Source organism: Gastrolobium bilobum, unplaced genomic scaffold, assembly GCF_033153095.1.
Source record: "Gastrolobium bilobum isolate Gb01-03AN ecotype WA unplaced genomic scaffold, APGP_CSIRO_Gbil_v1 utg8203, whole genome shotgun sequence".
NCBI classification, from domain to species: Eukaryota; Viridiplantae; Streptophyta; class Magnoliopsida; order Fabales; family Fabaceae; genus Gastrolobium; species Gastrolobium bilobum.
Window position 1 is genome coordinate 5257 of NW_026899720.1, and position 12153 is coordinate 17409.

Sequence of the window (12153 nt, forward strand, 5' to 3'; positions counted from 1 at the left end):
ACTCGGACAACCGTGGGAGCTTATGGTCAATAAACTGGAATATTTAAGTGCATGAATTGTATAAGGGAAATAATTATCTCATGTTGCATGAGATAATTATCTCATGCAACAGAGACAAAATAATGGGATCTATTATTATTATTGTTTTTCTTTTTGAAAAAGTAGTGGACCTCACAATTTTATTTCTGTTGGATGAAATAATTATCTCATGCAACATAAAATTAATAAATCCCATTGTATAATGCCAAATTTTTTCTTTTCACAAACCAAGAACATGTTTGGCATAATTGGATTATCTCAAAAGAGAAGTTAGCCAAGCCCAAATGAATGCCCCCACACAAAAATCATTGACACAAAATCAAAGCTTTTATAAAAGCCCATTCCATGATAGATAGCCCACAAATGCACAAAACTATTGAACAAAAGCGTGTTCTTTGCATATATGAAAAATGAGCTAATGTAATGACCCCATTTGTCCATCATTGACCATTTGACCCTCCAAGTCCTTGCAAGAAGTAGCAACAAAACAACCTATCCACTACGCTCCCTTTGTGAACTTGTTGATAATATTTATAGGATGCGATGATAACAAAAACAATGAAGCTAGGATGCTTCTTCGTCTTCTTATTCTCTCTGCAACCTTTCAAGCCGGCCTAACCTAAACCCATTTCACACTCCAACTTTCCCATCTTTCTCCATTTTCTTCCCTTGTGTTACACCAATCACAATTCGCTGCAAAAAAAAAAAAAAAAAAAAAATCCCCCCCAAAAATTGATCCTTTTGACCTATCTGGGGCACCCCACGAATCTTCAAACTTCTTGGTTACTCTAAATTTATCATCTTTTTGGTCTTTGGCGAGGTGGGTCGATCGAATTCGGGTCCATATATTTGTGGTTTTGATCCGATTCGGGTTTCTGGGGTGGTGATTGAAATGGTCTATTTCCATAGCTCAATCTCTCTCTGCAACTCCTCCGTTGACCAACCACCATCCATGGCGAATTCCGTTGATTTGGTTTCGAAATCGAGGAATCGGAAGACACCCAATTCCCTGCAGATTCCGCCCTGCCAGCGATCTCGATCGGCGGTGGTGGATGTGGTTATATTCGTGGCGGTTGTCGCCGCCTTCGGGTTCTTGTTGTTCCCATACATTCAGGTTTTGGCGAGGGAAACTGTGAAGATTGGTGGCTTATTCATGGATTTGGTGAAAGAAGAGGCTTCAGATGGTCCTTGGATCTACATGTCCATAGGAGTTAGTGTAACCTGTTCTGCATTGGTTACATGGGTTGTTGTGTCTTTCACAACAAGGAAATGTGGGAAACCCAATTGCAAGGGTCTCAGAAAGGCTGCAGAGTTTGATATTCAGTTGGAGACTGAGGATTGTGTGAAGAATTCTCCTTCATTGGCCAAGGATGGTGGAATTAAGAAGGGTCTGTTTAAGCTTCCTTGTGATCATCATCGCGAACTCCAAGCCGAGCTCAAGAAGATAGCTCCCCCCAATGGGAGGGCTGTTCTTGTTCTCAGAGCAAGGTGTGGATGTTCTATTGGTAGGTTAGAAGTTCCGGGTCCGAAGAAGAATCGAAGGAGCAAGAAGTAGAATACACAGAAAAGAAAAAAGACTGTTAATTTTATAGGCAGGAGAGGATAATTGAATAAGAATGTAGTCTTAAATGGGCAGAGGAATTTCTTATAGTTATACGTTCATTCTATTTGGAATTAGGCTGTCTTTTAAATAAGCCCCCCCTTGGCAATAAGTTGTAGGGAACTATGGATCATACACAGTTTGGATATTTATATCTGAGAATATAAAAATCCTTTAATTTGATTTACTTCACTTCTAAAACGCAAAATTTACTGTTCTTTTAAATTGTGTTTCTGATTTTCTATTATTTCTCATGGTTACAGTTCTTTCAGTTTTTTGTTATAAGTGACCAGGATTAAAGTTGCCAATCTTTTTGTAGGGTGCAGATCTCAAAGGAGCAAGTTGTTGTTCTGGTCTTTATGAACATACAGCTGAACTCTGTTGAGTTCTAATCTCAGAAATGCTGTTTAAGAGCGCAACTAATTCACTGAATTTTAATATTTTCTCTTATACTTGATTCTACAGTTAGACAGTGATGTGCACTTTGTCAATTAACTATGTAAATTGTTTATTGCATCGGTTGTCATTGTAGGCTGACTCTTCTAGGAGAGGTTGCCTGTGATGTGAACCATGAAGTGGATTGCTCATGTCCAAGTTATCTTTTATGCAGGTATCCATAATCTTTGGTTTTCTATTTGAATCAGGGTCTGTTTGGTTTAACTTTTGGTTGCAATAGCATTTCTAGTTATTGCTGGTATGTGCTTAGATTGGCTTAACTTAAAATATTTCCACATCTTGGTGATAATGTTATTTAAAATTTCCACATCTTGGCTGCGCAGCAAATGTAATGTTTGCTGACCAAACCCATTTGGTTTGTCTATGCAGATGTGTATAAATGTCATTAGCATTAAATTGATTTCTTTCATTTGCAATAACCTGAGGTGATTGGGCAAGTGATTCTCTTCCGCAGTTGATGGGTAACTGGAGGGAGAATATGCAGTTCTCAGATGACATAACAAACCGGTTTGAATAGCATGTGTCGTTATTTCTTGATGTTATTTTATAATTCACTGAGCTAAATATTGTTTGCTACATTGTTCTTTATTGTGATTGATTTTATTTTATTTTTTTAAATGATAATCTGAACATATTTGATCGTTCAATTGTCCATTTGAATACTAATCATCTGTGTCTAGGTTGAAATGTCTTACCTTCTGTATTTAAGTTATTCCATGAAAATTCTTCTGCATCATTATCATCCTGCTTTTCAAATGCTTGGTGTTGATATTCATATCCTCTGTAGGCGGATGAGACAGTCCTAATTGGCAACTGATGAGATTGTGTAGTATAAAGTAAGGGTACCAATTTATTATATCTTTAACTGTGAAGTTTTCACTTTTTCTTTCAAAAAGATAGAAGACAAATCTTTTAGTTAAAATCGGTTTAATTTACCAAACTTCTTTGGCACAGGTGGTAAGAAGCCTGGGTCTCTTAACCAGAGGTCTCGAGTTCGAGCCCTGGAAATGGAAAAAAAAGATTTGGGAGAGCCGCCCCCGAAAGGGTCCGACAGTGCTCGATTGGGGATTAGTCTTCGGTTACGAACGGAGGATACCCTTCAGATTACTGGAAAAAAAAAAACTGTTTAATTTGGAGGATTTGGATTCTCTAATTTTCCTTAAAAATATGACACTGTCAATTTGTGAGAGAGAGAGTAGCAGCCCTGCACAGGTAAAGGTGGATTCTTGCACATGAAAATTTGTGCCTTTCTCTCTAAGAAGGAAAATGAGAGGATAGAACTTCTAATTCGGATCAGCATAAACTGACACTTGGGCCCAGCCCTTCTTTCCAAACAATTTTTACTTACTTCAGGTGCATTTCACCCCACAGTTAAGATTTCCTCTTAAAGTTAAACCGCATTGATATGATATGTGTTACAATATTTGGTCTTGGTGCATTTTACACAGAGCATATAAGAAATTTTCCCTTTCTTTTAACTGTTAATATCTGAGTAATCAGTTAAAAGTTCTGATGAATAGCAGGGTGAAGTTTAGGAAATTCATATGAAAAAATCTTTGTTTCACACGCACCTATACTAGAAGTAATACATCATGGTATTATTTGCTGAAATTATTGAATTGAAGTTGTCAAGATGGTAAATCCATATGTCAAATTCGCCATTGATTAGATATTATTACGTAACCTGATATTTCATGGGTTTCCTTCCCCCCGGATCTGCTAATTCATGGCTTTGAACACCAAAAGATTGCCCCTATAATAACTTCATAAGGCTATTGTAACCTTTTATTTTTGTCCACATAAAATATCCTGAGGTTGTAATGAAAGGTCATCTAACAAATGTTCAGTGATCATTGTGCCCAACACTTCACATCAAAATTTAAACAGATTAACATGCAATTTAATGATGTTGTATATTTCAATATTTCTCTTTTTTGGTTTGCTTTGAATCAGACTATAAGATTTTTTTTACTTTGTTTTTTTCTTTCTTTTGCTGTAAGATATTTCATTAATCAAACCTTTTCCTTTTTAAGTTGAAATCACTTGAAACTATATTTGTTAAAATTGCATCCATAGAACGTCAACTAAAATCGAAAATTTATGAAAGTGTTTTGATTTGGAATAAATTCGTTGAAATCGCGGTTTTATTTCACACTTTATGCATTATTTAAGCAATGAAATTATTCTATTTTAATGCTTTTTTCTTAACAATGCAATAGAATTTCCATTTTTGTCAAATAAATCTGAAATACCTTCCTTAATGGTGTGATATGAACACATCATTGCATCCTTCCAAGGAGCTGTTTGGAAGGGAGAAATTCTTGTCTCGATGATTCGATTCAAGGTTGAATTGGTTTAATTATAAGTGCTTGGGCAAATATATTCAAGAAAACATGATGATTCAAGAAATTATGACTCATTAAGCGTGACCAATATTTCCAAGAAATTAGGTTTAAAAAAATTGACTTATTTTGAGGGGATAGGATATTGTGACAACCAAATAATGTTACAACCAATGTTACTACCACTAATTTCACCGTGAAATTGAAAATCTTATCCGACGGTCCTGATTTAATGTATATACAGTCTTCTTTCTTCCCTTCTCTCTCGTTAGACGCTCTGCCATCACCTCTGCCGCTGTCCCTCTCCACCGCACTCTTCCACGCCGCTGCATTCTACCGCCGTCGCCGTTTATCATTTTACCCGAGAAAATCAATGGCTATGCATCCCGCAGAGAGCTTCGCCTAATCCACGAGTTAGGGTTTCTGCCGGAAGATCAATTCTCGCCCGGGTTTTGTTGGGGGAGACATAAACTATAACAAAGATGGGGTTTCTGCCACTAACTTGCAGATGAGTTCTCAGGTGGAGCAGATCCACGGTGAAATCTGCGACAACTTTCGAGATTCGATTTTTATCAGATTCGATTTAACGGTGGACAGCGACAGAGGTGATGGCAGAGCGTCTAACGAGAGAGAAGGGAAGAAAGAAGACTATATATACATTAAATCAGGACCGTCAGATAAGATTTTCAATTTAACGGTGAGATTAGTGGTAGTAACATTGGTTGTAACATTATTTGGTTGTCATAATATCCTATCCCTATTTTGAGAACTAAAATGTGGAACATGTTTTGAACTTGAGTTTATCATATAATAGGTTTATCTAATTGTAATTAGTTGTCTTTATCCATATCTTTATCTTTATCTTTAATTTTTTATTTCTATTTTCGGAGATAATTATCTTTATCTTTAGGAATTTTTATTTTATTTAGAAGGTAATTATCTCAATGGTTAACTTTATCTATATTTTAGTTTTAGGATTTTAAATTCTATTTGTTTTGTAATTTGTTTCTTCAAAAAGGCATACATTAGTGGGAAAAGAAAAGAAGATTTGACTTTTATTCATAAAATCTGAAGAGATTTATTTCCTTATTTTGTGTTGAACTAAGTTTATATTGACTAGTTACAGGTTTTATCAATTAAGTTGTGAGTTTGATTGTGGCGATGTTGTTCAGGGCATCGGTTGTTCTTCCGTGCAAGAAAGGGTTATTGTGATAATCAGGTTCTTGTCTAATCGAAGATTTAAATGTGCGAGGTTTCATGCTTTATCTATTTTGAACTTGGTTTAAATGATCCGATGAAGGTGATTTTGCTTAGTCTATGTAAGTTACAAATCATAATTACTTAGGAAGGAAAAACAAAAACAAAAACAACATGCATTTAATGGCTTTTTGACCCTTATAATCCTTTATTATTAATTAATTACCGTTTTGACCTTGATTATAAACTATTTCAAAAATTTAACCCTCTCAAAAAATATAACACCAATATGCTCCTGTTTGACAGTTGACCACCAAGTCTACCCGGGTACATCCCTTTCTACCCGGGTATTTTTTGAAATTTTTTGTCTACCGGATATTGTTCTTCGCACATGAGAAATTGCTTGAATTATTTACCCGGGTAAGGAGGAGTGTACCCAGGTAAATCTTCGACCACCCAATTCTCGTTGCAATCTTTAGATTCTGCAATGACCATTTATCTCTTGTTTTCAAAATTGTTCATATTTCATTATCTCTGTTTCTTGTGGCCAATTTCATAGATCCTTTTTTATTGCCTATTGTTTTCCTATTGGCACCCATTTTCTCTCTTGCTAAATTCTCCTCGCTTTTCCTGTTGAATTTTCTTCTTGGTTATCAAGAAACTATTTTTAGCACCTTTCTAAGTTCTTTCTTCTTTCTCTTTCTCTGGACAAAGCTGCTTTACCCATATTTTTCTTGGATACTCATTCTTCTCTCATTGGTAAAGCTCCATTTCTTTTTTGTTTAAGTTCTCTCAAGAATCCTTGTTTTTTGTATAACTTGATGTTCATTCTTATTTGGAGGCCGTTCTTGAATTTCATCGTTGCCAGCTTCATATATGCAGATTCTGGGGGACTGAAAATGTTGGACTGGTTGTTGAAGCCAAAATTCCTGTTTACCTGCATTTTGTTTTTGTTTCTTGTTTTCCTTGTCTTTTTTTGGAACCTGTTTTTTTATTATTTTTTTTATTTTTGAATTTAAATTCGAAAACAGGAACTCGTGCGTGGAGTTAATAAAGACGAAGGTAGAGAGGATACTGAATAAGAGGAATGCAGTGTTTAAATTGTCTTGCTACGAACTCGTTGCAAACTTCGTTGGATGCATTTCCAATCATCTTCAAGACCTATAAAATCCGCAACAAGGTGAAGGTGAAGATGAAAAGAAAGAAAGGGAGCTAATTGGGTGGTCGACGATTTACCCGGGTACACTCCTTTCTATCCGGTAAATAATTCAAGCAATTTCTCAGTGCGAAGATCAATACCCGGGTACACCCCTCTCTACCCGGGTAGACAAAAATTTTCAAAAAATACCCGGGTAGAGAGGGGTGTACCCGGGTAGGCTTGGTGGTCAACGGTCAAACAAGGACAGATTGATGTTATGTTTTTTGAGGGGGTTAAATTTTTGAAATAATTTATAATCAATGTCAAATCGGTAATTAATTAATAATAAAGGGTTATAAGGGTCAAAAAGCCTGCATTTAATACTTCTAAGGAGGATTATTAGGCTTTTTAACCACTATAGCCTTTTTTTAATAATTAATTACCAAATTGACCCTATTTATAAACTATTTCAAAAATTTAACCTCTCCAGAAAACATAACACCAATCTGCCCCTGTTTGACCGTTGACCATGAAGCCTACCCGGGTACACCCCTACCTACCCGGGTAAATTTTAAAATTTTTTACCTACCCGGGTACACCCCTCCCTACCCGGGTATATTTCTTGAATCTGGAAAATGTTTGAATTATTTACCCGAGTAGAGAGGGGTGTATAAAAATATAAATAACTTTAACTTTTATAAAAAGTAATTTTAAAATAAGAAAAAAAATAAAAGCTATTTTTTTAAAAAACCCAAACAAACGGGCTCATATTCCATGTCAGTATTTCACTCTCATTTTACATTTAATTATTTGAAAACCATCAATTAGAGAATAAATAATAAGGAAAAGTTTGTCATTTTAAATGACATAACACTTCGCCCTTTTAAGAGAGAGACAGACACAGAAAAAAAAAATTAATTGAATTTTAAATTAAAAAAAATCACACACTTTCTCTCTCCTATGATTTCCATTTTCTTGTGTTTATCTCTTTTAAAATGACATAACTTATATCATTTAAAATGACAAACACTAAATTCTAAATAATAACATGGCATTTTTTTTACCTTTAAAAGTTTTTCCGAAGTTCTTTTTTTTTTCCCTTTTTTTTTTTTCTTTCTTCACTGGTTTTTTGGAAACTCAAGTTGTGTTCGATGCACATATAAAGGACAGTGGTGTAAAGTGTAAACTCACCAACGAACAACCGAGTTATTAAAATTAAAAAATCTATAGATAATGTTGAAAACAATTAAAAAAGCGAAGAACAGGTTCCTAAGAATTAACTACCAAACCTAACCTACCTGTTCTAAATCTGGGCGGAAACGTCGATGTGGGTGATGCCGACTCGTTCCAACTCTCACCTTCTTCCACTCTTCACGTTATTCACATTCACATTCAAATTCAAACCCTCTTCTTCAGCACTATGAAATGAAGAAGGCACCATTGCTTATTCACCACAATTGTTATTGGCAACAATGGAAATTCCACTCTCCCGTTACCAAACCTTCTCGTTCGACCAGTTCCAAAACCCTTGTCGATTTTCCTTTCTGGGTTCTTCCTATTCCCGGAACTTTTCCTATTCCTTCTTTGGGCGCTGTTTAGCCTTAAAGGTGAGGAATTGGAGCAACCCCTTTTTCCGGATTTGTTGTTCTTCCTCCATGGAACAACGGCTGCGACCCAAACCCGAGAAAATTGAGTATGAGGATAGACGAGTGCAAGTTTTGGATGATACCCAGATCAGGAAATCATTCTCTTCTGGGCTCTGTAGTCAGATAGAGAAGTTGGTTTTGTGTAATAGGTACCGGGAGGCAATGGAGTTGTTTGAAATTTTGGAACATGAACATGATGGTTCTGATGTGGGTAGTAGCACATATGATGCTTTGGTGAATGCTTGTCTTGGTTTGAGATCGATTAGATGCGTTAAGAGGGTGTTTAATTATATGATCAGTAGTGGGTTTGAACTTGATTTGTATATGATGAACAGGGTTTTGCTTATGCACGTGAAGTGTGGTCTGATTATTGATGGACGCAAGCTGTTTGGTGAAATGCCGGAGAGAGACACAGTTTCCTGGATGACTATGATTGGTGGTCTTGTGGATTCTGGGAATTATCCTGAGGCTTTTAGGTTGTTTTTATGTATGTGGGAAGAGTTTAACGATGGCAGATCTCGCACTTTTGCCACCATGGTTCGGGCATCGGCTGGATTGGGTCTTATTCAGGTGGGCAGACAAATTCATTCCTGTGCTTTGAAAAAAGGGTTGGCTGAGGATAATTTTGTGTCTTGTGCATTGATTGACATGTACAGCAAGTGTGGTAGCATTGAAGATGCCCAATGTGTATTTGATCAAATGCCGGAGAAGACCACTGTAGCATGGAATTCCATAATTGCTGGCCATGCACTTCATGGTTATAGTGAGGAAGCTCTTTGTATATACTTTGATATGCGTGATAGTGGTGCTAAATTGGACCATTTTACTATTTCAATAGTGATAAGAATTTGTGCAAGATTGGCATCATTTGAACATGCAAAACAAGCTCATGCTGCATTAGTTCGTCATGGTTTTGGCACAGATATAGTGGCCAACACAGCACTTGTTGACTTCTATAGTAAATGGGGTAGGATGGAAGTTGCTCGAAATGTTTTTGACAGGATGCGCCGCAAGAATGTTATATCTTGGAATGCATTGATTGCTGGATACGGTAATCATGGTCAGGGGGAAGAGGCAATAAAAATGTTTGAGCAGATGCTTCGAGAAAGGATGATTCCAAATCATGTCACTTTCCTCGCTGTATTATCTGCTTGTAGCTATTCAGGATTATTTGAACGAGGTTGGGAGATTTTTCACTCTATGAGTAGAGATCACAAGGTTAAGCCCAGAGCAATGCATTATGCATGTATGATTGAACTTTTAGGTCGAGAGGGGTTACTAGATGAGGCTTTTGCACTAATAAGAAGTGTTTCTTTCGAACCAACAACAAATATGTGGGCAGCATTGCTGACAGCATGCAGAATGAATGAGAATTTAGAGCTTGGGAAGTTTGCAGCTGAAAAACTTTACGGGATGGAGCCTGAAAAACTGTGTAATTATGTAGTACTTCTGAATATATACAACAGTTCTGGCAAATTGAAGGAAGCTGCTGGTGTTTTACAGACGTTAAAGAAAAAGGGTTTAAGAATGCTTCCAGCTTGTAGCTGGATTGAAGTCAAGAAACAGCCATATTACTTCCTTTGTGGAGATAAATCTCACACCCAAACAAAAGAAATATACCAAAAAGTGGACAACCTGATGGTCGAGATATCTAGACATGGTTATGTTGTGGAGGACGAAACTTTGCTTCCTGATGTGGATGAAGAGGAACAGCGCATTCTAAAATACCATAGTGAAAAGTTGGCAATAGCTTTTGGCCTGATCAACACTCTAGATTGGACACCTTTGCAAATTACTCAGGGCCATCGTGTATGTTTTGACTGCCATAATGCAATTAAACTTATAGCCATGGTTACAGGACGAGAAATTGTTGTAAGAGATGCTAGTAGATTTCACCATTTTAGAAATGGGAGTTGTTCTTGTGGCGATTATTGGTGATGATGACAAAATTGTGTCATTCTAGTCACAGATACCTGTAAACTGAGTAGAGCTTCTTGTTAACTCACCCCCTCCCCTTGCCCCCAAACTTAGCCTCACTTTTGATTAGGATACAATTCTACAATACGTGTAATTTGTTTTGTTATCTGGTAATAAAAGTCCTGCTACTTCCAATACTTTGCACTGTTTTTTTATTTGATATCATGGTTTTGCTGCTGAGGAATACAAGTGAAGGTTTAATTCATTATTATTTTTTAATTGCATAACCACTTCAAACTCATAAAAACTGAAAGTACACTCAATATTCAATACTGGTGTATAATGTATGGTCATATACTCGTAGCTTGTTCTTTCATCAAAGAATTGGGTATTGGATCAGAAGTTTTGAGTAGATAACAGGTTCTGAGTTCAGGTAGTTTGGACCTAAAGGATGGTGCTAATAATCAGGTCATGCTCAAGGTAGGCTTTTCTTCACTTTATTCTTGTTTTGAGTTAAAAATGTTTTATTGAGAAAGCGTGTTTTATTGCTCCTAGTTTCCCCCGAAGGCCACTTCAAGCTTAATACTGATGATGTTGTCTTTAAAGCTAAATAGAGCAAAATCTTCACTATAAATGAGTTATTGATATCATCAGACGAATTGGAACATCCAATGATAGCAGCAGCACCTATGATTTTAGACGAATATAATATTATTTACTCGCTTACATATAATATAAATTCTTTTTAAAATATTTTTCTTAAAGTTATTTAAACCAAGAAATAAATCACTTTAGTAACGTAATATTTTTTTTACAAAAGAATTATATACTTTAGATTTTATGTGAAATGTCATAAAATGAATAATAAAAATCACATATTTATAAAATTTATTAATCTAATAATAAAATGGGAATAAATCTCTTTAATCCTATAACCTCTTTTGCATTACCACCTTTTATAATTATCTTATTTATTATTCAATCAAAATCAAATTAACAAGATCAAAATCAAATTAACAACTCTCGTGTCATTTTATAATTGTTGGTTTAATTTTGATATAACGATAATAAAAATAACTATAAAGACGTATGACAAAAAAAGTTATAAATATAATCTTTCCCTAAAATACATATAAATGATGAGAAAAATGTTTCTGCAGTTAATGCAGATAAGTTATCTGCATTTATTCTTTAAACGACGTCATTTTGGTATTGAAATCTTAAAAAATTATAAATATAAAGACTATTATAACCCTGAAATAAATTAAAATTACAAAAATACTATGATTTTTGTCCCAAAACGACGTCGTATTGGCTTACTGCAGATAATTTATCTGCAGTAACTGCAGAAAAAACGAACCCATAAATGATATTTGTTCTTTTTGTTACAAATGTTTAACGGGAGTGATTTTATTAAAATTTGTGATATCATAAAAGATAGAGGGGAAGGACTCACTTATCACAAATTAAGTTTACCACCAAATTTTAACAGTTGATTTTTATTAATTTGACAGTTATAATTTATTGGATGACACTTATTAATTAATTATTAATTCTTGATAAATTATAACTATCAGATTAGCGAAAATCAACGGTTAAGATTCGGTGGTAAGAAGTAATAAACTTAATTGATGGTAATTACATCCTACCGCCCAAAGATAGATACACTCCGAATTTACAAATGACAGCATGGATTTCCAATACAAATTGGGAATCATCAACTTATATAAAGATAAATAAGATTTATATATAATTTTAACTATTAATTTTAAGAGATAAGATATTGTTACTACCAATATTATTACCAGTTTGTTTCAC

The 12153-nt window shown here is 35.2% G+C and overlaps 2 protein-coding genes across 2 annotated transcripts; both read left to right on the top strand.

The window, feature by feature from the left end:
- The first annotated feature begins 487 nt into the window (after nt 1-487).
- LOC133292927 (uncharacterized protein At5g19025-like) lies at nt 488-3608 on the top strand. Its single transcript, XM_061491416.1, has 3 exons — nt 488-2249; nt 2465-2931; nt 3050-3608. The coding sequence occupies exon 1, from the start codon at nt 932-934 to the stop codon at nt 1592-1594; it is 663 nt and encodes a 220-aa protein (XP_061347400.1). The 5' UTR covers nt 488-931; the 3' UTR covers nt 1595-2249; nt 2465-2931; nt 3050-3608.
- Nucleotides 3609-8035: 4427 nt separating this feature from the next.
- Nucleotides 8036-10488, top strand: LOC133292931 (pentatricopeptide repeat-containing protein At5g50390, chloroplastic). The gene has a single exon (XM_061491419.1). It carries the CDS (start codon nt 8245-8247, stop codon nt 10354-10356), a length of 2112 nt encoding a protein of 703 aa, XP_061347403.1. The 5' UTR covers nt 8036-8244; the 3' UTR covers nt 10357-10488.
- Nucleotides 10489-12153: the final 1665 nt, after the last annotated feature.